A 24,871-nucleotide genomic window follows, 5' to 3' on the forward strand; every position below is an offset into this window, starting at 1 on the left:
TGCTGACAATAATCTCTGAATAAATTAAAAAAATAATTTGTTGAGTTAACCTTCTACATTACTTTCACTTTTTTTGAACTTCCCTGGTGGTCCGGTGGTTAAGAATCCACCTGCCAATGCAGGGGACATGAGTTCGATCCCTGTCCAGGAAGATTCCTCATGCCTCAGAGCAACTAAGCCCGGGAACCACAACTAGTGAGGCCATGTTATGCACAAGAGAAGAAACAGAAATGAGAAAGCCCTCGAAAAGCAACGAAGACCCAGCACAGCCAAAAATAAATTTAATTTTTTTCCACTTTTTCCTCAATGTGGCTATTAGAAAATTTACACTTAGATGTGTGCCTTGCCTCACATTTCTATTGGACTGTGCGAGGCACTGTGCTGCAGTACAGAGCATGGAGTGATGAGGAAGCTAGGCAAGCCTCCTGCTTTCAGTTTACAGTCCAGCAGGACACCCTAGCTTGGTTAGGGATGGAAGAAGGGAACAGACAAGGTTAACTGCGTTGAGGAGGTGGGCTGGGCACAGTAACCCTTCAGAAGTGATACTGTCAACTCCTCAACAAGAGAGTCCCATGCAGCTGACACCAGAGAAGAGGCACCGACCCCCTCTCCCAAAGCTGGCTCCCATCCCAGTTGCTTTGCCCAACTGAAAAATCACACATAAAAGATGTCCTAATGTGCCAACCTCTGCCCTTCCCATAAGATCACCATTGACCTAGTCCTTCCTCCCCACCCTGCCTCCTTATCCCTGTAGAGTGGAGAGGTGGAGAAAAAAATAATTGTGGAGGAAAGCTTCTGAAGGGGGCGGACCTGGCACGCTCCAAGCATGGCAGTAGCTGAGAAAGGGGGCGGGGCTGGGGAGGGGAGGAGAAGCTGGCGCAAAGCCCAGGGCTCTGTGCCAGGCTGATCCAGAGGTAGGGCAGCCAGACAGGCAGGCAGCCGGGTGGGTTGACGGGCAGGGTAGGGGCTGGAAAGGAAAACACAGACCTGCTGGAAGATGCAGGACCAGGCAGAGCAGATGCCACCACCAAGGGGTCAAAGTATTGGGGAAACAGGACAGCAGGGACACCGCTGGAATGTATCTCTGGTCCCTCAAACATGGTCTTTTAAAGGTATGCAGCACACACACACCGTCCGTGTGCTCCTGAACTAATGCTGAGGACAGGAAGCAAATTCCGGGGAGAAACTCTGGGACAAATCATAGCCCCTCTTTGGAAGGCTCTTGTACTGTGTTTAAAGTGCTCCTGGCCCGCCTGGAATCAGGGAAGAAGACGGGGATTCATTAGGCTTCTCAGATGACCAAGGACACACACACATCATTAACCCAGCAATAGCAAGTTCCAGTTGAAGAAAATCAGATTCCAACACCGAGGAAATCAGATGTAGACACTGAGGTCTAACAGAGTCCTAAATAGTCCGTCTCATTTTATAGAAGGAGAAACTGAGGCACAGGAAAAGGAAAGAGACTTGGAAACTGAGGTAGGACTAGAACTCAGCTCTCCTCCCAGGCTGGTTTCTGCTCATCTCACCAAACTTCGGTTCTTTCTCTCTGACAAGAAGTGTTAACACAGCAGAAGCTTGTATAGCCCCAATGTCAGCAGCAGGAAAAATGCCCATATTCTGTATGGCTAAGTGCGTGCCAACTGGCTTTTACTGCATGCGGCTCCAATTTGGGCACAGGATTTAACTTGCAGAAGAGCTAACTACACTATAATACGGCTGGATGATTGTCAGAGAGATTTGTTAGCAGGGAAAAAGTATAGTCACCAAATATTGTCTTGCAAAATTTCATCTTGGTTTGGGATAGGCAGGAGTGCAGAGGTGACAGGCAGTTGGGAAGGCGCTACCTGGTGTTGGAGAGCAAGCAAAGGAGGAATAAATCTTTTGCTCAATTTACTCATCTCGGAAATACATGGTTTGACTAGAGAGCCCACTTTTTTTTTTCCTTGCCCATCTGGGCAGCGCCAGAGGAAGCCAAAACAGAAGCTAAAGCAGCGTAGCTCTTTCGAGACAAATTCCAAGTCAGCCTGGGCCAATTGCCACTCCCTGCCTCCACAGTGCTCTCTCTGCCTAGAATCCATGCGCTTTCACCTGAGGGCTGCCTAGAGCCCGAGATGGCCTCCTGAGCTCAACAGATGAAGTGCGAGGTGAAGGAGCCATGCGCTAAACTGGATGCATGGAGACAAACAGGAGAGGTGCCCACTGTGAGTAGCACAACCCTGCTGGTAGAGGGAGCAACGCTGTGGCTAAGAAATGAACCATTGGGGACACTGCTCACCTTCATTCTCTGGCCGGTAATGGGAAGCGTTCCCAGGATCTTCCCTCAGAGTGGGGGAGGCTAATACACTCTGACAGAGGGAAAGGTAGAGGGGGCTAGAAAGACCTCACGGAGAGACTGATTTAGCTTTCATCCCCTCAGTGGAGATATCAGCATCTCTTGAAGCTTTAGAGCCAAAAGGTCTGGCCTCAGGGGCCAGAGACCTGGCTGAGGATGGAGCTGACACTCAGGGGAACGCACTACCAAGGTGTGCCTCAGAAATGAAGCAAGGGGGCGGCAGGGTGGGGGGGTCCCTCCCCTCATGAGGGACCAGCAAGCTCTGAAGCACAGCTCCAGGCTAAGATTTTGAGGCAGAGAAGCAAAGAAATGAAAACTAGATCAGTCTTAACAGAAACCTTCTTCTCTTCTTCTGCAACTCAAAATTTGCACTGAGAAAGACCTTGGTGTCACTTGGGCGCTTCTTGGAATTGCTAGTTTTCCTGTGAAAGGATGGGGACGTATGCCAGTAGACGTTGAAAAATACAATTCACCCTGTTGGTGGGAAGGCGCTCTGGTTGTGTTCCTCCAACAGGAGGTTAACAACTCAAGGAATTCTCTCCTCCAGCTACCAACGCAGACCTGTTGGTGGTGGAAAACTTCAGGAACTGCTGTTTCTTTCTAGTGGGTAGTGCATCAAAACAATTCTCCCCTGCCACGGACGCGCAGCCCTGAGTTCTGCCCCGGCTTGGGCGGGAGCGACATGCCCTCTCTGTTAAAGGCCTTTCTCCCCAGCCCCAGACTCTGCCAGGACGTCCCATCAGCGTCATGCGAGATGGTTCTCACCATCCTGGGCCAGGAGCAGGAGCAAGGGCTCGAAGAGCCCAAGGGACCCAGGGCGGCGAGGACAACGGGGAGCAGGCGCGGCAAGGCAAAGGAGAAAGAGGTGCCTGGGAAGGGCGGCAGCAGCTGAGGGTGGGGGAGGGCTGGCAGCAGCTGGGGGGGAGGAGGGGAGTCCTCATGAACGGGCAATTGAGAAGGGCCGAGCAGCTGAGCGGCCGGGCTGGCGTCGCCGGGCCTGTGCCCCACGTGGGCCGGCCCCTTCCCCCAGCCCCTCTCACCTCAGCCGGCAGAAGCCGAGCGCTCGGCCCCCCAACCCGGCTGCTGGGTGGGCCGAGTTGGCAGAGCACAAGGAGGGGGACCGAGGGTGTGCCCGGGCCCGCGGGGGCCCGGCGGTCTAGAACGTTCTGCCGCCAGAACCCCCTCGGCTTCCCGACTCGCCACAGCCGGTCCCACCCGGCCCAGGGGGCCCCGGGCTACCCGCGCAGGGCCCGGAGGGGGAGGGGACAGCCGCCGGGGGCTGCCGGGTGGGGGTGGGGACCAGGACTTTGCCCTTTGTCTCTCTCTCCAGAGCCACCGGCCGAAACCCGACCCCATCAGCGAGCCAGGCAGCCAGCGAGGGGCAGGCTCCCCCTCTGGGGTCCTTTAGTAAATCCAGACCCGACCTCCCTGTGGTCAGGGCTGTGACTGAGGTGGTCCTGTGGGGGAGGGGGCTTCCCGCCTGCAAACAGGCCTGCAAGCATTTAAGTGGGAACCGGTTGGGGGTAGGGGGCTGGAAGTGGGGCCGCAGAAGCAGGAGGGGAGAAAATGGCCCGGGAGGCGGCATTCCTTAGAGACCTCGGCTGGGCTGTGGGAGGAGGCAGGACCCGGGCCGGGAGGCCTCCCACTGAGAAGGCAGGAACTGAGGCCTGGGAGTGGGGTGGGCTGGGGGCGCGGAACCAAGAGGCCTTCCGGGCCTCGAGAAAAAAGACCCTCCTCCCTGGGCGTTCTGGGAGCCTCTATAGAAAATTTATAATCAAAGAGTCACACCTCCACGCAGAGTAGGGCATTTGTCTGGGGGTGCAAATGACATTCTTTTGTCCGCCCTCTTGGGGTGTCATCAGTTAAAGATAGTCTTATTAATAAACTCACGTTTACACAGTACTTCAGCAAAGAGGCGGACACAACAGACTCTTTGGGTTTACAACCCACACTCTCCTATGAGCCTAGAACACAAGAGGTTGATTTGAGCCTCTAAACCACAGAATATTGAGAATATTTTTACTTTCATTCTGCAGCTCAAAAACAGGCTCAGGGGTTAAGTGCCTAGTCCCAAGTTGACACTAGCCCACCAAGTGTCACCACACCATGAAGCCTGCTCCTGCTCACCAGGAAAAGGTAACTGGGTTCTCGCTCCTCAAAAACATGTATGAGCTATGAATTATGATTCTGTAGGCTTGTAACAAAGGTTAACTCTTTGTCCTTTCCTGCTAGGAGGAGGCAGGGTGGGAGGGGAAGCCACTTGGGCCCTGCCCTTCCCCCCAGCCTCCCATTTTCCCCAGGTTTGAACCTAAACAAAAGGAAAAGGGAAAGAAAAAAAAAATCAACCTAAAGCTCCAGCCCTGGCACCTCCAAGAATGCCAAAGGATGGAAGCTCTTAGAACTCAAAATACATACATACCCAGTTTATTTTCCGGGTTTAGGAGATGGGGAGGTTTCAGATGGCAGGAGGCCCAAGAAGATACTGACCCCAGATCCCAAAGTGTACCCACATCTGGCCAAAGGGCAAGCTGAGATGGACATCTGAATCCTAAACCACTCAAGTCCTTCTCCAATTCATTCAACTCCCTTTCCGTAGGTTTTTCATTAAGAGAAGAATTCCCATTTCCTATCACAGCTGCCCAGACACAGGGAGAACACCTAGTTTTCTTCAGTCAAGATTGCCTGAAAATCCCAGTGATGAGAAGAAAATACAATGCAAGCCAGGTATAAAACATCTAGTCAGGAGACTCAGAACACAGGAAAAATTAATGCCAAGCATGTTCTTATTTGCTAACCTTATGCTCTCCCCCCAAAAAACATTCAACTTCTCTTAAAGGATCACCTGCTCCCACCTTCTAAGAGAGCTCAGCCTTGAACGTACAAAGGTCTGAGTTTGAATCTCAGCACTCCTTATTCAAGGTACAACCTTGGCTAAGCTACCATAACCACTTAGAGGTTCAGCTTCTTCTGTGGAATGAAGACTAATGCCTGCAGGGTTCTTAGAAGTCAAAACAGGAACAGTGCCTACATCTGAGTAGGTACTCAATAAATGCTTATCATTGCAAAAGGCACTCATCTTTTGACCTACAGCACAAAGAAGATGCTCAATAGGGGAAATAACAGTGACTATTCAGTGTCTACCTGGAGGGGGGCTCTGCTCTCCCCACTAGGATACCACCGCTCTCTTCCAGAAGAGTTATCACCCCACAAACATCTCGCTGCCTGCCCACAGTTTTCTCCCGAATCCACTCCTATTTTTTCTGCCCATCCTTCGAAACACAGCTCACACTCACTCAAAGCCTACCTCCTGCTAGTTCCTGAGGTTGTGTGCCTCGCATTGCAGCCTCTTGGTTTCTGTGGTCCCACAGCTTTTCTTGGATCTAAAGTGAAAATGCTGGGGGAGCAGGAATGTTATCTTGCACCTTTTTTGTGCAGCTCCTTCTCCCTATGTCTCCATTCCCTGCCCTGAAAAAGACCAAATAATGCTAGATAAAAAAACCAATGAATAATCAAATATTTAATTCAGGAGAAGGGTCAGGCAAAGACTCCCATTTTATATAAAATGGGGAGACAACCACCATGTAAGAAAGTCAAAACCGATGATGCAAATACGGCTGGAGGGAGGTAGGAATGGGCTGTTACTGTTTATGGGGTACAGTTTCAATCTTGCGAGATGAAAGGATTTCTAGAGATAAGTGGAGAGGATGGCTGCACGCCAATGTGAATATTCTTAGTACACCTGAATTGTATACTTAAAAATGGTCAATTTTATGCTCTATATATTTTACTTCATAAAATTGTTTTAATTATTGCTTACTAATTTTAATATAAAATTTAATTTAAAATTAATTTTTTTTACTATGCCACAGCTTATACAAAAAAAAAAAAAAAAAAAGGATAGAGGAGGAAACCTAAAATCTCCAGGAGAAAAATGATCTGATAAAGTGTACTTCCTTGCATCTCCACACTAAAGACTAAGGTCTGTCTTTGTATTATATCTTGTCCTTTGTATTTCTGGTACCTGGCAGAGGGGATGTCAATAGCAGACTCTGAACAGATAAAAATAAGTGCATGCATGCATACATGCATGAATAGAGGTACCAAGCTTTGGAGCAATATGCAAACTATCAGATGTCTAGTTAAATATTTTCTTACATGATTTAGTTGTAAATATGTATTTTAAAAATTATACCCCACTTCATCCCCTAAAATGGCTGATGACTGAATGGCAAGACCCCCACACACTCAGACTGAAGTGGCTGACTGTGTGGTGCTTTAGAGGAGAAGAGAGGAACTTGGGCCTAGACAGGCACTATTCTTCTAGTTAGAATTTCAGGGAATTCCCTAGGGGTCCAGTGGCTAAGACTCTACACTTTCAATGTACAGGGCAGGTGTTCCATCCCTGGTTAAGGAACTAAGATCCCACACACCATGGGGCACAGCCAAAAAAAAGAAGTTTAAAGGAAGCTACCCAAGATGGTCAGGGCAAGGGTGGGAAAGTGAAATAAAGAAGATCTGAGAGATCTGCGAGGTTGTGAGGTTTGTGAAATCATTTTATTCCCCCTCCTGCCTCCCACAGCTTATTATTCTGGACTTATATCATTCCAACCTATTCTAAAAAGTCAGCAGAAGCAGCTTTGAACCAAATGGTAATAAACATTGGGAGGAAACCCCTCTATATAAAATGAAACTTCAGCCAGCTAGATTTTCCCTTCTTCCACATTAAATAAAAAGTTGCTGGAGTGGACATGAAAAGATTATTCTTCTGAACCCTGCTGTCTCCCCAGCCAACATCTTATTTACATCCAGTCCTCGCTCAGAACAAACTGGCTGCAGCCACCAACAGCCACGTCTGTGAAGGATCGTCTTTGCCCTTTAATTTAGGGTTCCGTCTCCAAATCCTGCCAAGGCAACTGCTCTCTATTACAGTTGGACTTCTCCTCCCAAGCAACTTAGAGACCTGGAGGAGGAAGTGGCATAAATGTCTAATTCTGAATAGATAGCCCCAACAAGTTTACTCCACCCAACAGCCCCCACTTGAGTTCCTGTCTCCCCTCATTTTCTCCTCCTCAAGAGTACCTAATGGAAAGTTGACAAGCCCCAAGCAATCCCAAATGCCACTCCAGAAAAGAGGCAACACACATCATTCCACATAAACTAATTGTAAAATCCTTTATAGTAACTGATTAAAGTCACAAGCCTGTTAAATGGTCAAAAACCACATCCGGATTGAAAGCCCTACCCCTCCCCACCCCACTAAGAGAAGATTCAATCCTCACTCTCTGGACTGAGATGTGGAGAGGGACTCTAAGTCTGTGGGTAGGTATGCTTGTACCTTTTGAGCAGAAAGGGCTGAAGAAAGGAAGTGGACATGAAGGTGGGTCCAGAGTACACCTCTGGAGAGTATTTCCAGACCAGGGAAACAGACTGAGACCACCACAGCCTTGCCATCTAAGAGGGCACAGGGAGGGGAGCCAGGGATGCAGTCACTACCTCTGAATCCAAGGGACCCCCGACTCCTGAATGCCTACTTTGTTAGCCTAAGTAAGAGCAGAACTTCAAGACAAACATGCCCATCTCCTACCAGGTAGGGGAAGCTGCTTATTTCTTCCTTCCTCAGCCCTTATAGAGGACTTAAGAGTCCCCTTCACCCGGAATTCTCACAGCACCTACCTCATCTGCAGAATTAGGGGAGTTCTCTTCTCATCAGTTTCCCTACCCTACAAGCACCTTTGACAGTAGCACCAGAGTAAAATTTCAGTGAGAAACCTGGTCCAGGCTGAGGGCATCAACAATGGAAAATATGCTCTATTCTCCTAAAAGGATGGTTAAGAGACAATGGTAGGGCCCATATCTAGGGATTCCTGGCAGTTGCCCTGATGAGCTTCATCTCTATCTCCCAAAAGGTGGCCTTTCCTTTTAGCACACAGGTTATCAAAAGCATCCTACACACAAATCCCCTTAAATATGCCTATCCATCATTGTTGCACATAAAATGCACACCATATTCACAGAAGTGGACTTGAATACCCTACCTACTGCCTTCGGAAAATAGCCCAATGGTTACACCCAGTCCAAAGACAGGAGGCACAAGTCCATATCGAAAACAAAGGATAGGAATAGCTAATGTGTGGTAGCACCAGTTTACAGTTAAGGTAATGGTGGCTGCTCAAGGAGATTAACTAACTTTCCAGTTTCCCACTCATTGCCGGACTCCAAAACTCTCCGGAGATCTCTGGCGACACCTGGAAAGGTGTCCACACTTCTGTAGGACTGAGTAAGGGACCTAGGGAAGGACGTGAGACTCTGACCTAATAACAGTGCTTCCTCTCTCCTTGAGCCTCAAGAATTCTGAAAATGATTCCTGTCCTCCCTGCTCCTGTTGCCAAAGAACTCAGACTCCATAAACAACCTTTACACAAAACAATCTTTTAAAAATTTCTAAATTCTCTCATTTCTCCTCTTAAAGATTCTAACTATATCCAATTAACTAAATTAAACCATCCAATCAAACTTCACTCAGACTTAACATTTTCCATTCCAAGTGGCCAAAACATCTGGATGAAAAACTAATTTTTTAACTGAACTAACTCAAAATGAGTAAAAATGAAGCCTTCCTTAACCCACTTTTCCTAGGAAATGTTCAAAGGATTGACTAACATCCACAAAACAGATATGCTGTAGAGGCAAAGAGAAAATGAAGAGAGATCCTTCACTTCTTCTGTCTCCTCTCTAACAGGGATCTTCTCCACAACCTCCCCCACTAAACTATGAACAAAGTTCCCACCCATCCTGACCGATCACTTATATATGCCTTTAGCCCCCAAAATGCCACTTGTCTAATAAATCAGACTTGTCCTTAGGGGTTTTGAAAATATCTGGACAGTCTAGTAAAAAAATTCTTTTTTTACTCTTCCAGTTATTTGCTCTGTATTTCATACAAAAGCAGTTTACTGATGGCTCGCCATGCTCTCTGCTCTCTGCCACACGACCAGAACATCAGATCCTGGAAGCCTGGACTTCTGCACTAGCACTGCGTTTCTGGTGGTGTTTGTTCTGTATACAGTTACATTTCAGCGTTTCGCAATCAAGTTTTCTCCAACTATATTAAAATGATGAGGTCCAGACCTACTCTTCTCCTGTGATTTACCCATAATCAACACACATCTTATTTCAGCGGTCTGCATTTAGGGTGAAAGGTTGTTCAAGCCTCTTCTTCCTTCACTCCATGCCACTTTATTGCAAACCTACTGACTGCAAAGGAGAAGCAGGTCTTACAAAGCTGACTCTGCTTGTTCAATACTAGGATGACCCATTGGACCTGCTAAAAAGTACAGAGCCCCCTGTGAACAAACTCCAGGTGGTTCTACTGGAACGCAGTTAACAAACCAAGGACTGGACATCTCCCTGTTTGTGCTGCCATCACAGGCGCTCTCCTGGACGATTGTCTTCCAGCCAAATCAAATCAATTTCCAAAAAAGCATACATTTTGATTCCACGTTTTTTCAAGGACAGACCTTTTCTTATTTCCTTTGACAGACATTTTAAAAGGTATGGACTAGACACAGGTGGAAATAGTATGCAAATCTGACGTTAAGGTGGAGTCAAACACATGGTGGATCTCCGCAGCCTCACCAGTGGCCAACTGAAAGACCTACTGTCAATCATTCACAACTAAATAAAACCCATGGTAGATCCTCTGGTTACTATTACTCCCTTTGTTATTGTTTCAGTCAGCCTTTGGGAGGTGGGGACACACAGTCCATCTACTAAAGATTAAATATTATCCCACTCTGTTAACTCTTCAAGGTTCTATGCCCCATGGCTAAGGACCTCAGGTCTATGGGACAGGGCAGCAACTAGAGGCACTTCCATTTTCTCTCCACCTCTCTCATCCTCTTTCCCCTGGACCGCTCTTTTCCTGTCTCCTCTGCCTCTTCACTCCACATTCACCCACCAGCCTTTAGCTTTTGCCTTAGAATGGAAAGGTCTTGAGACAGCGCGGGTGCTAGAAGGTCTGCACCATGGGGCCTGGGACCTCTCCGCGTGCGGAAGGCCGGGTAAGCCGCGGCGAGGTTTGGGATCTGGGGGCTCCCAGGACCAAGACGAGGCTGTGGGCCGATGCGTCGCAGCCAGGGGTCTCGGGGACCCTGGGAAAGGAAGCCCTCCTCGGAGACCCAGGCCTGCGGCTGTTCCCGGGCAGGGGCTGGCTCAGAGGCAGGCGGGGGCCCCTGCGCGGAGCGGGCAGAGATTGCGAGGCCGGGGCTGGGCTGGGGCTGCGGCGGGCGGGGAAGGGTTAGGGCAGCGGGGCCGGCGCGGGCTCTCCAGGAAGCGCCTCCAGCGCCGCCTCGACTTTCTCTGCTTTTTGAAAAAGCGAAGAGAAGGCAGGCAACTCCGAAAGCAAAAATCGCCTTGCCCTGGGCTGAATCTAACACCGTCTTCCAAACCTGGTGTCTAAGAGCCCCTCTCCCGTCGGTCGCTGTGCGCCTCCGGCCGCTCCTCTTTAAAAGAGAAGCGGGCAATCCACCCCAACCCCCATCTCTCTTTCTTTTTTTTCCCCGTCTGGAATTTCCAACCCAGGACTAACTCGTCTGATTTTTCCAGTCTCCCCTGCTGCTTTTTTCCTCCCCTTTTCTCTCCCAAACACTCCCATCCCAAAATCTAAGCGGCACTTTCTGGAAGGCATTAGCCACATTTTAAGAATCTTTTAAGAGGATGGGGAGCGAACAAGACAGAATTTAAATTCTAACAGTTGGCGAAATGTCTGTTCTTCAAACGCCTTTGGTTCATACATTTATTCTAATGACAACATGACCAACACCAACACCAGCCCCCCACACCCACACACACAAATCAACACACGTATAAATCAACACACGTATAAATAATCTATATCTCTTCATCACAAAAACCCTTAAACGTCTACAAATAGCACTTAGGTCTCCTTCTTTTCACTTTAAACCAGATCTGAAAAAAAAAATTTAGTGTTTAAAAATTTTATACTCACAAGCCTATCTCAATGGTGCCTTTGTCAACTGTTGTTACACATTATAGAATAAATAAGCTAAAAAAATGAGGCTTAAAAGTACTCAAACACATAAAGTAAGATTCAAATGACATATATTAAGGTAATTTTAAAAGATTAGATGCTCTGAAGCTTTGAATCAAGATTTTTCCAATGATTAACATCACGTATTTCACCTCTAAAACATAATTACAAGAAAGAACGTTTTGCTCTTGTTCCAGCAAAGTCTATGCCATTACAATTTTACATTTTGACCAGTTAACTATACTTTGAATAAATTAGTGATGGGAATTACAATTCTTCCACCTCTTTACTCAAAAGTTCTCCATCTGGGAAATCATTGGAGTAAAATTTCATCTACTTTGGGTTAGAAAGCCAAGGGTTCTGGAAACCTACAGCTCTTCCAAAGGACAGTCTTATACCACTGTCTTTAGCAAAGTCATCTTCAAATACTAAGCACTAAATGCTAAGTTAAAGATTTCTCTAGCAGTGAAAAAAATAAATTTGCAAACATTTACTTTCTAGGTGACAATTAAAATGGAAAGAGTGAATTGATTTCCACCTTTTCTCCAAACAGTGCAGAAAAATTAAGAATCAACTGATTTTTTTCAACTTATTTAAAACTCAAAAAAACTGCTATTAGTTAAGAAAACCTTTTTACTAAAAGTGTAAAACTATTTCTACTTTCAACTTACTTGTTGAAGACCTGGTCAAATGTACCTTTCAGCTATAACCACTATGGCAAAAGTGCCTGCAAATACTCCCACTCTAGTACTTTTCCTCCTTTGAAGGTTTTTTTTTTTTTTTTAAGACATTCCCTTGCTTCTCTTATAATTCATTTCAGCCCATAAGAACAATTTTCCTTAAAGGCAAACCCATTCCTGAAGGCAAAATTTTTGTCTGTTTTGAATATACTCAGTGATCCAATTATTTCTTCAGCGTCTCCATAAATCACTTAAAAATATTTGTTGCCATTCACAAGCCATCCCTTTACAGAGATTTTTAAAGCAACCAACTTTTAAAAACTAAACCGTACAATGAGAATAAAGTTTGAATACATACTCTTCTGAGTTCTCACACTTCATTTGGCTGGAAGACCACTTTTTGTGTGTTTTTTGATAGTCAGAAATACAAGGGAAAGTGTTCAATTAGCCCACCTCATTTTAAATCAGAAAAAAACAACACTAACCTGCCTAAGAAAATCAAAGTCTTCATCTTGAACACATTTCACCTAGAGAAATGGAGTACATCTTTTTTTTCCCTTAACAACACCTTTTATTTTGATGACACCAGTTGACAGGAGGTATGCTATCTTTAGGCCACATTCCTCTAGAAAAAGTCACACACAGTGGTCAATTAAACAAAAATTTAATTCCCTTTTAAGGAATTTTCTTCCAAAATACCCAAGTCTCATTAGGATGATACCCTTTTACCTTCACTACTCAAGTGTCTCAAATTTAAAAATAAATAAATACAAATGCTTTCCACAATTGTTTCTAAAACGTTTTTGCTTTCCCTCCTTTGTCTTAACACTTGGCAGTAAATTTATATAGATTCTCAACAATAAGCTGAAACTCTTGACTGAAATTCCAACACTGACTAAGAGCGTATTTGGAAAGGTGATCTCAAGAGAAATGTAATGCCATTCATCTAAAAAATTCAATTTAATGTTTTCAGTGTTAATGTATATTGTTCATTCTCTTGAGTTCTTAAAAAGGAACAAACTATTTATCAAATAGATACAAGGTTAAAACAAAATATATTAATACTTCAAAATCAGTTACTCAGAGGGAACTGCTAAAAAATATTGTATCTTTTGCTTGCTAACCCCCATCCTCTAAAAACAAAAACAAAACAAAACAAAAAACCCCTAGGAACTAGGTTGGAAGGTTTCTATGAATTTCTTGGAAATCTTTAAAGCCATAGTTCATTTGGAACTGAGTACATCAAGAAGAGTTCTCCTCCATTTTTAAACAGTGAAAACAACACACACACACACACACACACGCCCCACATATATATATATATGCACCATTGTTCATTTTGCTTAAAATACATTAGTCATAGTTAATTAACTAGTTCCTGTCCTATACATCCACAAAACTAAAAAAGCCAGGAACAAACCAACTGAAGAAATACTTTTCAGACAGACTGAAAACACATACCACAACATGCTTCCTCAAAGAACACAAAATGATAGAGCAAACCGACTTCAGGAAAACAAACATTTTTTTAAATCCTAAAACTTCAAAAATTGATTCATTCTAGAAAAATGAAGTGCCTTACCACCACTCAGAGGAACAAAACACAACTGACTCAATGTTTGTGCTCAAAAATTGTTTCAGGAAGGGGGGAGAACACACAAAAGTTTGAATATGGGTGTGGAAAGGAAGATTTTGTACCCAGTCCTCACAAACCCCACCCTTTCCCAACTCAAAGAAGCTCTCAGTAATACATTTTGGAGGGAACAAGAAGCAGCCTAAAAATGGCTTTAAAGCAAGCAGATGGCTTAGGAGAAAAGATCCATAAAATACAGAGCACCATGAAAATTAAAATATAAATGTTTTGGGTTCCATTTCATCACATTTTGCTGTTTTTCTTGCTTTTCACTTCATTCCCTTTAAAATTTAAACCATCCTTTAAAGCAAAAGGAAAAATTCCACATTATTCAGAATTCCAGTTATTCTGGTTATTTCCCATCAACAAGTTTCAAACACTCAGCTTTCAGTTCAAAAATCCACTATCTTCTCAGTAAATCTACTGATGTCAGTGTACATACTTCTCTTATTCCCATCTCCAGGAAATGCTTCCAAATAATAATACTTTTTTTTCTTTCTTCTGCTTTTATTGCCTCTTTATTCCTTAACCATAATTGCCTTTCCAATAACAGAGTATTTCAAGCACTGGAGGTTAAATCACAAGCTCTATAAACATAGTTACAAGTCATATTGATCATCTATAGATACAACAGTTCCATGTTACTTAAATATCTCAACCTAAAGCACTGAACAGATTTTTCTCACATTAAACTTTGTAGATCCTCTTAACTGCCTTCAAAAAAGCACAGTCACCCACACTTCCACCCTCCCACCCAGAAAAAGCCAGGGACTATCCTGAAATGCAGCAAGTTTCCAGTTGAAATGGGGGGGGGGGGGGAGATCATAGATTTTCTGGGGACTGCAACACGAGAGAAAATTCTGCACTGTCAACACGTTTAAAGTGAGGTTTGCAGAAAGACTGCCCTTATACTTCCCAGCCAGAGTTCAATGAAAGATATGAACCATGAATCAGTTTTGGGGATAACATGATAGAGGTACTCCCTTTGCTAAAGAGAGAACAGGAAGGTATTGAACAGTCTCTTTCTTACACACATACACACACACACACACCCATTCATCCAGGGAGTTCTAGACCCTCCAAAGAGCCCCAGCTCACAGCCTGAACACAAAGCTCTCACCCCAGATGGTCCCCTTGTAACAATGGACTGAAGGAGTGGGGGTGGGGGGCTCGGAAAGGATAGTACAGCCAAAGCGTATTTGCAAAATCCAGTTGGAAGGGGTGGACTAGGTCTGAGGGGAGGGACTAGAGGTAGGGGTCTGTGAAAAAAAATTATGCCTTTGCCTGTTCCAGAAATATAAATAAAGCGCAAGCATAGAATTCTTTAGGGGGCAGGAACTCATTCCACTTCCCCTAGGAAGTCAAAGGGGACCCCTCTCCCAATTCACTTAAGAATTATGGTGAGAGAAGGGTGGAAAAAACAGGCCTGCTAAAAAGTTGCTGAATGTCCATGAGTCTAAACTCTTGAAAAGATTTTTAGCTTCCCTACAAAAATAGCCCCATACACCTGAACAAACTCCAAAAGGTTTCTCCCCTATTGATCTTTTCTCCCTTTACTTCTCCAAGTAACATCTCCTAGTCCACCCCAGCCCCAGCCTTTTTTTTTTTACAAGCTGTAAACCACCCATTACAAGATCTTAGCCAATCTTCCCTCCCTGCCCCCAACATCCGGAGTTGGGGGTAGGAAGGCCAGTAAAGGATTTCTTCCCCTGGAAACACGATGGACCCCTAAACACAGCCTCTCAGCATCCCCAGGCTGACCCCTCCCCAGAGAAAAGCTCATTCCTACCTTTGTTTTTTGGGAACGGAGTGTTCAATCTCTAGGCGTTTTCCTTGCAGCTCCACTTTCCCTACAGATTAAATTGAAAAAGACAATATGAGGGCTTGGACAGGGGGTAGGGGGGCGGGAAAAGGAAGGAGAAAGACACTAGGGTGATTCACGGGTTACTGGGATTTGAGATCTTCCTAGGAATCCAGGTAGTGGGTTCCGCAGCCGGATGTGAGAAGGTCGCTGGAGGAATGGTGGACTCTATAAATTCATTATCGTGTTTTCTGAATTTGTGTTTTGTTCTCTCACGGAAGCTAGCTGAGTAGTGGACGGCTCTGGGAGCCGGATTTGGGAGATGCGAGGGCGTCCGTGTGGGCCGGCTACCTTTCCAGCTCCCAGATGTGGGGAGAGGGGGCCGAGAAAGGGCTCCCCGTTTCTCCTAAAGTGTGTGGCGGGGGGTGGGGGGGTGGGGTGCAGAATGAAACTTTATCTTCCTGCCTAGCCAGGGAGAAGGGCTTCGGGTGGCGGGGTGGTCACCTGTCGGGACCGGCCCGGAGGCGAGGCCCGGGGAAGCGGAGCGGGGGCCCCGCGGGAGGGTCCCCGGCGGCCGCGGCGCGCGCCTTTCGGCCCAGCCTGGGTCTCGGGAAGCAGCATGGCGACCCGCCGCCGCCGCCGCGCCACCCCGCTCACGCCCCACTTTCAAATCAAAATGGCTCAAGCCCCGGGCCCTGGGCGGGAGGCGGAACCCCGCTGCTCTCAGGTCGAGCCCGAAAGCTGCAGTCCCCACGGAAACCCTGGAGATCGGGAACCGAGCGAGGACCCTTCCCCGCCCGGAAAGGCCTAGGGCGGAGAAAAGGGAGGGAGTGCTGGGCGGGGGGGGGGGGGGTGTCCAGCCTTGGACATCGAGGGCCTGACTTAGAACGACGCCCACGCGGTGGTCGTCTTGGTGGCGAGTTCCCCCCCTCCTGCCAGCGGGGGCTCCCGTCCCGTCGTTGGGGGGGTACGGGGATCACCTCACTAAAACCTCCAGCTCTTCATCTAGGGCTGGGAGGGACCGGCGAGGGGTCAAAGGGGGAACCGAGAGGGCGTCGGAGGAGGTGGGTGGAAGTCGGTACCCAGGCCAAGCCCCGCAGGCCGGGAGCAGAGAGGAGTTGGCGGGCAGGGGAAGAGGAGGAGCAGGTCCCCGTTGTTCAGGCGGTGCTTTCTCCGGGGAGGCGGTGGACTCTTACCCGAGAAAGTTTCGATGGCCTTCATCGCCCAGTGCTCGTCGGGGCAGTCCACGAAGGCATAGCCGGATTTGACCAAGAACTGGCCGCTGTAGGAGATCTTGTGCTCCGCAAACACTTTCTCCAAGTCCGCGGGGGTCACGCTCTCGTTGAGATTGCCGATGTACAGCTTGTTCATGGTGGCGGTCTCGGGCAGGACGCGGTCCCGGGCAAGGCCGAGCAGACGGGCGCGGGCGGTGAGCCTCCTAGGCCGAGGCGGGAGGCGGCGGCAGCAGACACAAACTTTCTTTGCACCCCACCCCTCAAGTTGTCCGGAGCCGGGGCGGGGAGAGCGGCCGGAGGGCGCGCAGAGGTCGCGGGAGAGTTCGGGGAGGCCCGGGAGAAGTGCCCGCGGCGCGCTGGGAGGCGGACGACGCGGCGCGGCTCCTTCCCTTCTGTCCGAAACCCCTCCGAGCGGGCTGGTGTGTCACGTTTCTCCGCGGCCGCCCTGGCGCCGCCTCTAAATAAAATCGACTTGAAAAAAAATGGAGCGGAAAAAAAAAAAAGGCAAAGCCACGTGGTGAAAGCCCCCACCCACCCTGCAGGGGAAGACCCCCGACGCCTCAGGGCCCTTGGGCCCTCCAATCCAACCCAGCCTAGCAAACTCCCACCCTGGGGGGGTGGGGGGTGGGCTCTCAACTCACCCCCCGGGTAAGCTGGGTAGGAGGGGGCTGCTTTCGTGTAGCTCTACTTGCCCCCTCCCCCTCGCAAGAATCTGGCCCCTAGGGAGGCGCCCCGCCCCCCCCACACCCATCCCCCTACCCGGGCCCTAGCTGGGGGAGGGTGGTCCAGCCCCAAATCTCCCTCCTCTTACGAGGTTGGGTAAAATGTGCGGTTATTTTTTATTCAAGTGGTCGGGGCTGGGGGGGAGTTTGCCCACCCTACCCCAGCTAACTGCTAGCGACTGACAGGCGGGGGACGGCCGAGAGAGACAAAGAGAATGAGGACTCTGGGGTCTTCAGGAGGGGGTCGCGCGAGCCGGTGATTTCAAAAGAAAGGCGCTTTTCCCCTAGATCTTTAAGGGTGTGTGTGGGGGGGTGGGGGTCTCGGCCTCCCCTACCCCAGCTCTAGGAGACTGTCTTGCCTCGGGGAGTCTGGGACTGAGGGGCCCCGAAAGCGCGGGACTGGGAAGCTGGAAAACACGGGGGATCGCGGCTGGAAACCAGGGATCCGCAGAAAATCGTGTTTCGGGATTCTCTCGGGAGAAAGGATGGCTCACACCCGGGGTTCGGCTGTTGAACTCTTAACGTCTCGGGGTCCTGGGGGAAAGCGCGGCTCCGGCCCAAGATGACCCCGAGAGAGGGAGGGGTGGAGAGAAGGAAGAGGAGTGGTCGCACGAGCGGACCCGGGCTAACCGAAGGGGGAGGTCTCAGGGAGGGAGTGACAGGGTGGAGATCCGAAGGATCTCCTTCTCGCTCCCAGACGCGGGGGCAGACAGGTGGAGTCCCCTCCGCCCGTCCCTCTCGCGACAGCGACGGCAGCTTTCCCAGCTCCGGGTTCGGGTCTCGGAACTTTTTTGGGGTGCGGGATTTGGATCCTGGCTGGAAGGCGGGAGAAGGGCCGAGGGCTGGGGGGGGGGCCGAGCGCTAAGCCCCGCCCACGTCCCCAGGTCAGGCCCGCGGGGGGAGGGGGTAATTTCCGCTCCGCGCTCGGGGAAGCGAGGGGCGGGAGCTCAGCTTGGAGGAGGGGGCGGCGGCGCCTCCCCCGCCCGCCTGGGGAGGGGGAAGCGGATCCGCCCTGGTCCCTTTCCTCGCCTTTGACCAACTCGTTCCGGATCCTCTGGCCCCGGGAGCCCGAGGGAAGGACCCGACTGGGCGAGGGGCGACACGTGGGCGGTCGCACCCCGTCTCGGCGGTGGGGGAGGGGGCGGTTGGCCGCGCGTCTCGGAGTCCCGGGTGCGCGGCGCAGAGCCGGGCGTGCGGTCCACGCGCAGCCGTGATCCCAGGCCGATGGGCGAGCGAGGCCAACGAGTTTCCAGCGGCGGGGGCTGGGACGGCGCCAGCGGGTGGTGGAGAGCGCGGCCCTGGGACCCCGGAGCCCCTTTCCCCAGCAAACCAGGGCAAGAGGGGGGTGGACCCCCAGTAATGCCGGAGTCTCCCCGAACTGGGCGGAAGCTGGGGGTTTGCTCCTGGTTCTGCGAGAGGGAGAAATAATTTTGTCGGGGGCACGCGTGCTGCGAGGGCAGGTGAGGAAGGGGGTCACTCTCCCTTTCCCGGTCCCCGACCCCATTGTCTCAGTCGCCGGCGGCCCGGGCCGACTCCGCAACACGTGTTAGCTGCACCGATATGAATGCCTTGGATTTTTTTTTTTCTTGTTATTATTTGGTGTTTGCAGAGTCAGTGAGCCGGCTCCGACTTCGGCGCACCGCCCTTCTGGCAGACGATTTCCCACCGTTCAGAAGTCGGGAGTTAAAGGACCGCACGCTGCACCTTTGTCCCCCACCCCGTTTTCCCCGCGCACTGGAAAGAAATGGGGGTGGGGGAGGGCTTCCAACTCGGTTTCTCCATCTCCACCACCTTCCAAACCCACCCTCCAAATCCGCGTTTTGTTCTTGCCAGCCACGTGTTTCTCGAATTTTTACTTGTGATTTTTTTTTCTTTCCATGGATCTACAGAAATCTGAATACTATAAGCCATCAGTTGCTGAGTAGACAAAAAGTGTTTTCTATCCAAGAAGGTGGGCGATATCTGTATTCCACCCCCCAATTCCTCCGACCCTATCTGTTTCAGACTCTTAATACTTGGCTCTTGACATAAACAATTTTAAACAAGCCAACGAGTTTCCACTGCCTGCCACATAGTAGGTATTCAATAAATAATTTCTCTTAAGTGAAAAGCAAGCTAATGCAAGCTGTAGAGCGAAGAAAATTAAGAGGAAAATTAGGAGGCTAGGGGGGAAAAATTATCTTGGCCAGAATGTGTGGGTCTGTTGCCCGGGGACTCTTCTTGGTGCTGTGTGTTTACTTTTGAAAGGGCTAAAAGATGGTCTCAGAAAGGCTGTTGTGTTCCTTGGCCTTTCCCTAAATAGGAACCCAGCTTCCTGAAACCTTTTCTGTTACATTGGGGAACAAGGAAGAGGGTACTCGGTGGGGCATTCCAGGTCCCAGCAACCTTAAGTGCTGTTTCCCTCATTTAATTTAAATCTTCAGGAATTAATAGAAGCACCTCTCAGGTTTTCTCCCTGGGGAACATATCCACTACTCTATCTCTTTATTCCTAAAACAAAGGCAAGTTACACCCCACAAAAATCTCCATTCAGCTCCCTAAACGCCTGTAAAACGCAGCCCACATTTTCCTATCCTAAATTCAAAGGGAAACAAATTAAAGTTAATGATTGAATATTATTCAGTTTGCTTTTAGCTTGATTTTTTCTATTTAAAAGTATAATAGAAGTGTAAAGGTTAGCTGCAATTACTCAGTTTTTCATATGTTTTAAAATGACAAAGGAAAAAGTATAAACGTATTAAACAAAAAATTTACCAAATGCTGATAAACTGATTAGTGCTTTTTAAAAATCAGCTGTTTTACTGAATTCTAACCCTCCCCCACCCCCCACCACCAAGAGCTTCTGTGTGTAGTCAGAGGCTGCAAGAACACAAGGGAAAGGAGACAGCTGGGTGAGATGCAGACCTTTTTAGCCCCCCAAATCAGTTTTGCCTCAGTGACCTGGCTATTTTAGGCTGAGGTTGGGGGGACTGAATGATGTTGATTGGTGCTTCATATTTTCCTCTGAGTGAGTCTAGCTCTAAAATTAACCTGAGAGAGGGGTTATTTCTTGTCAAGACTCACTCCCAGGTTAGGAATAGGGGTGGGAAGACTTGGGATGCCATAATTTGTCATCATTCTTTTCCTTGGCTTTTTTAAAAATTAAAGACAGCTAGTAAACATTGTATTTGTTACATTTTTTTTTCCTACATCACTTCTGTGGGAAAATTTAATCTTCACTGCAGAGTTAAATTTACTTTGTGAGAGTTTAAAAGTACAGCTGCAGGGTAAATTGTCTTGAGAATAATGATTTTTAAAAGTATTACCATAATTTTTGTTCTCCTCCTCCTCTTCCTCCTTTATTTTTGCTGAAGAAGTGTTTGGTCTAGTTACATAATTCAGTTTTCTGAATTCAGAAACACTGAAACTTGACTCCATTTTAAAGATGGGGGTTCTGATCCATTTTTCTTTAGTGCAAACATACAAATACTCGCAGACAGAAAAAAAAATTTAAGAGGATAATACAGCTTAAAAATTTTAAATATAAAGTGAAAAAAATCATTTCCATAAATTAATTTTAATATTTCTTTTCAGTTTTTTTATAAATAGTTTTATATTTTTTATTTTGTCATCTTATTTGTATATCTTGATTTTTTACTCACTCCTGTACCATAAGTATTTTCCCATACTGCTTCCAAGCTTTGATAATGACCTTTTTTAGCCAAAATGTTATATTCAGCCCAATAGATGTGTTAATCATGAATCATTATTCTTAGGTGTATAAGTTACATCAAATCTTTTACTTTTGTTAGTAGTGCTGACTAGGTATTTGAGGGCATATAACTTTTTCCTCTTTTAAATTAGCTCCTTTGGATAAATCCCCAGAATGTATATTGCATTTTAAATCTAAAAGTTATCAATGGCTTCCTATTTCAAAAACTTCACATGCTTTACAAAAAAGAAGACACAAATTGGAAAGCACTTAAAAGGAAAATACATTAAAATAGAATTTTTACAATTTTTGTTTTCTAATGAATCATGATCAATATTGAAATAAACTTATGGTTTCTATGAAATACAGAAAAAGGAGACTACACATTTCCTGACATATGGCCACTTTGACTTCAAAGTTTTTGAAAGAATTTGTCTTTTGTTTGCTTGGTTTTTGTTTATTTTGTTGTTTGCTTGTTTTTTATTGTTATTGTCTTGAGATATTTTATTTCTTCCTGCAACTTGAAGTTTTAGTGTGGTTCTTTTAAATGCCTACAAACTTTGAAAAAGTGTAAATTTATCCCAATATTAAAGCACATTCAGCATTTTCTCCTGTCAATAAGGATAATTATATGATTAAGATAACTCATAAAATGTAAGAGAATTATAAGCAGAAAAGGAAATTCCCTCCTTCAAATTATTATTTAAGTGTTCAGTATTCAAAGCCTTTAAAAGAAATGTGTTTATTCCAGAGATAGAAGAGATTCATGGAGGGAAAAAACTTTAAGAACAGTCATTTGTTTTTCTATGAGTCACACAATGTGTATGACAAAAACTGCTTAACTTTTGGTTTTGGCTCAGGTTTACGATGTAGAAACTTTTAGATAAGGGAGAGAATAATTTATTTAATTAACTTTTAAAAAATAAATGCTTCCAAATTCAATTTGTTAGTCAATTAAACTTCACCACAGTAACCCCTATTCACACACGTAAAAGAAATGGTGATAACATTCCTCAGATTACACAAGTTTTTTTACAGCAAAATCATTTGGTTAAAAGATAATAAGTTTATTTAGTCCTTATTTTGCACAAAATGTAAAATAGATAGTTGGTATGTTTGGGGCAAAATTGTACAACTGAATAAAAGACAAGGAAATAAATGTTATTTCTTGAAGTAAATGTTACTTTCCCAAATAAATTATAACAAGCAACAAAAGTGAGGGAATGCATACATGGATATTATTAAGTGGGAATAGTAATAAGACAATTTTTTACTTGAAAGCTACATGTCTTCTAAGTAAATGATTTTAAGTTACAACATTAAATTGCATGGAGTTAATTTGATTTTATCTGGATAACCTCTATGCTTTTCAAGACTAAAAGAATTTTTCTATCTGGAACTCAAACTATTTTTGTTTCCTTCATTAAAAGTTTACTTCTGATAATAAAATTAATTTACCTTACTCCTGTTTCTAGTTGGACCCTTTTTTTCAGAAGGTGTCTTGAATGTTTAAATGTTTCTGAGTGCTTAAAAGGAATACTTTAAAAAATATATTTAAGATGAAAAAATTAATACATATACTATTTCACTGATAGTTAATCAGCAAAATACTCATTAAAAACACTTCAATCTGTCTTTATAAAACAAACTTTTTCTTTCTAAAAGAAAAAGGACCCAGCCTAACAGTACATTGTTTGTTTGTTTGTTTTTTAATGGTTGTTTAACTAAACTGAGACACAATTCTAAAAGTTATTTCAGTTTTCATGGGTTAACAGTCTAGAGTTTTGGTCCATCCACTTCTCCCATAAATACTAAAAAATTTTTAAGAATTATTATTAGCACAACTTCCAGTTTTAAACATAACCTGAAAGTATTTGATGAGCATGTGTGTGATAAATGATTGAATACCTTTTATGAATTTCTTTTCATTTCTAAAATGTGCTTACAAAGTGTGTAGGAAACAAATACTAGAGTTGTTTCTAAATTGCTTTGAAATGAGGTTCAGGATCTCTATCTTCCTCTTCCTCCCCGCCCCTCCCCCCACCCCTCCTCTTTTTCTTCCCCCTCCTCGCCTTTTGTTCCTCCATTTTTCCTCCTACTCCCGACACTGCCAATTCCTTTCCTCCTCCCCCTTTACCTTTACCCTCTTTTCAGTTTTTCTTTTTTCTTTGTTACTTCTCTTCCCCCTTTTATTATTCTCTGGGTCTTTTGCCCCTCAACCCATTCCTTTCCTCTTTTTAATCAGTACACCTATTCAAACTTTCTTTGCTTTTCTTCATTCCTTCCCGCTTCCTCTGCCACTATCATTGACGTGTCATTTAAACTGTTATTTCCGGTGAAGTGGAAGGACACAGAGATGCTTGAATTATTTTATACACCAAAATGGGAAACTTGTTAAATTTTTGAGAACTCCAGGGTTTTTCAGACCCCAGAGCTCCTTCACCCCTGTACTCCCAGTGTATTTTGTCTGGACATTCCCTAGACACTTTTCCTTATTTGTATCATTTTCCTGTGTCTTGTGTTGCTTATAACTAATTTGGTTATTAGCATTTTATGCATCAAATCCTTGAGAGCAAAGACTGTTACCCAGGGAGTGGGACACAGTGCTAACAGGTGTCTGACATATATATATATATATATATACACACACACACACAGAGAGATATGTATATATAAAATAAGTGTCTTTTGATGCTACCTGAGAAGATGAACTCAATGTAATCAGATAAAATGCTGTATTCAGTTTATAAGTGCATTTTCTTTCCTTCCTTCCTCCCTATTTCCCTCCTTCCTCCCTTTTTTCCTTTTTTTCATTTCCCCTACCTTCCCCTCCTCTTTTCTTTTTTAAATACAATACTCAACCATCATCAGTTGAAATACAAGTAAATGCAGCCATCCAAAAAACTGATTGGCCTGCATCAAGAATAGCAACCAAATGGCATCTCTGGGCTTTTCACTCCCTAGTCTTGTGCCATGACAGTGCCCAATGCCCAATGTGGAGCATCCTCCTTCCACATCTGGTCAAAAGAATAGTCTTGAAATTATTCTCAACTCATAGTTTCAGGCAGTCATTGGCAACCAACAGAGCTGGCCAATCTCTTTGCTATCTTGATCTCCCTCGATGCCACACAGCCAGCATGACAATCCCAATCTACATACACCTCCTGCCAAGATCCCTCTTTGGGTCTTTCCTCTGGAATGTAGGCAGCTCCCCATTAACCATCATCCAAAGCAAAAATGTCATTCCAGGATAGCCCTCCATCTTGATAATTCTCAGAATGTCTGGTATAGTCACCCAACGATAGCAGATGTTTATTAAATATTCTAGCTATCAGTACAGGCTTCCCAGGTGGTACACTTGTAAAGAATCTGCCTGCCAATGTGGGAGAACCCAAGAGATGCAGGTTCGATCCCTGGTTCAGGAAAGATCTCCTAGAGTAGGAAATTTCAACCCACTCTAGTATTCCTGCCTGAAAAATTCCATGGACAGAGGAGCCTGGCAGACTACAGTCCATGGGGTAGCAAAGAGTCAGACAGGACTGAGCACGGATACACAGGTATCAATACAGCTATAAACACTCAAGGAGAAGGCAAACAAATTTTAATAGCAGGTTAGATTAAAAAAATAAAGCCAGTTATGAAAATAGCAAAATGCTTTATTTGGTTTTTAATTTATACTACTCATTACTAGCAAGAATATAAGGAAATAGAACATTCCATGTAAC

At 45.9% G+C, this 24,871-nt stretch overlaps 1 protein-coding gene across 2 annotated transcripts in view; it reads right to left on the bottom strand.

Moving 5' to 3' along the window:
- Window positions 1-17,171, bottom strand: part of IGF2BP1 (insulin like growth factor 2 mRNA binding protein 1) — a 40,227-nt gene extending 23,056 nt beyond the window's left edge. For both annotated transcript variants that reach the window (XM_013972119.2, XM_005693695.3), the window contains exons 1-2: window positions 16,695-17,171; window positions 15,487-15,547 (exon numbers count right to left, since the gene is read on the bottom strand). In XM_013972119.2, coding sequence (XP_013827573.1) covers window positions 15,487-15,547; window positions 16,695-16,869 — 236 coding nt within the window. In that variant the 5' untranslated portion in view covers window positions 16,870-17,171. The remainder of the gene's footprint in view (window positions 1-15,486; window positions 15,548-16,694) is intronic.

This window comes from Capra hircus, chromosome 19, assembly GCF_001704415.2.
Source record: "Capra hircus breed San Clemente chromosome 19, ASM170441v1, whole genome shotgun sequence".
Lineage (NCBI taxonomy): Eukaryota > Metazoa > Chordata > Mammalia > Artiodactyla > Bovidae > Capra > Capra hircus.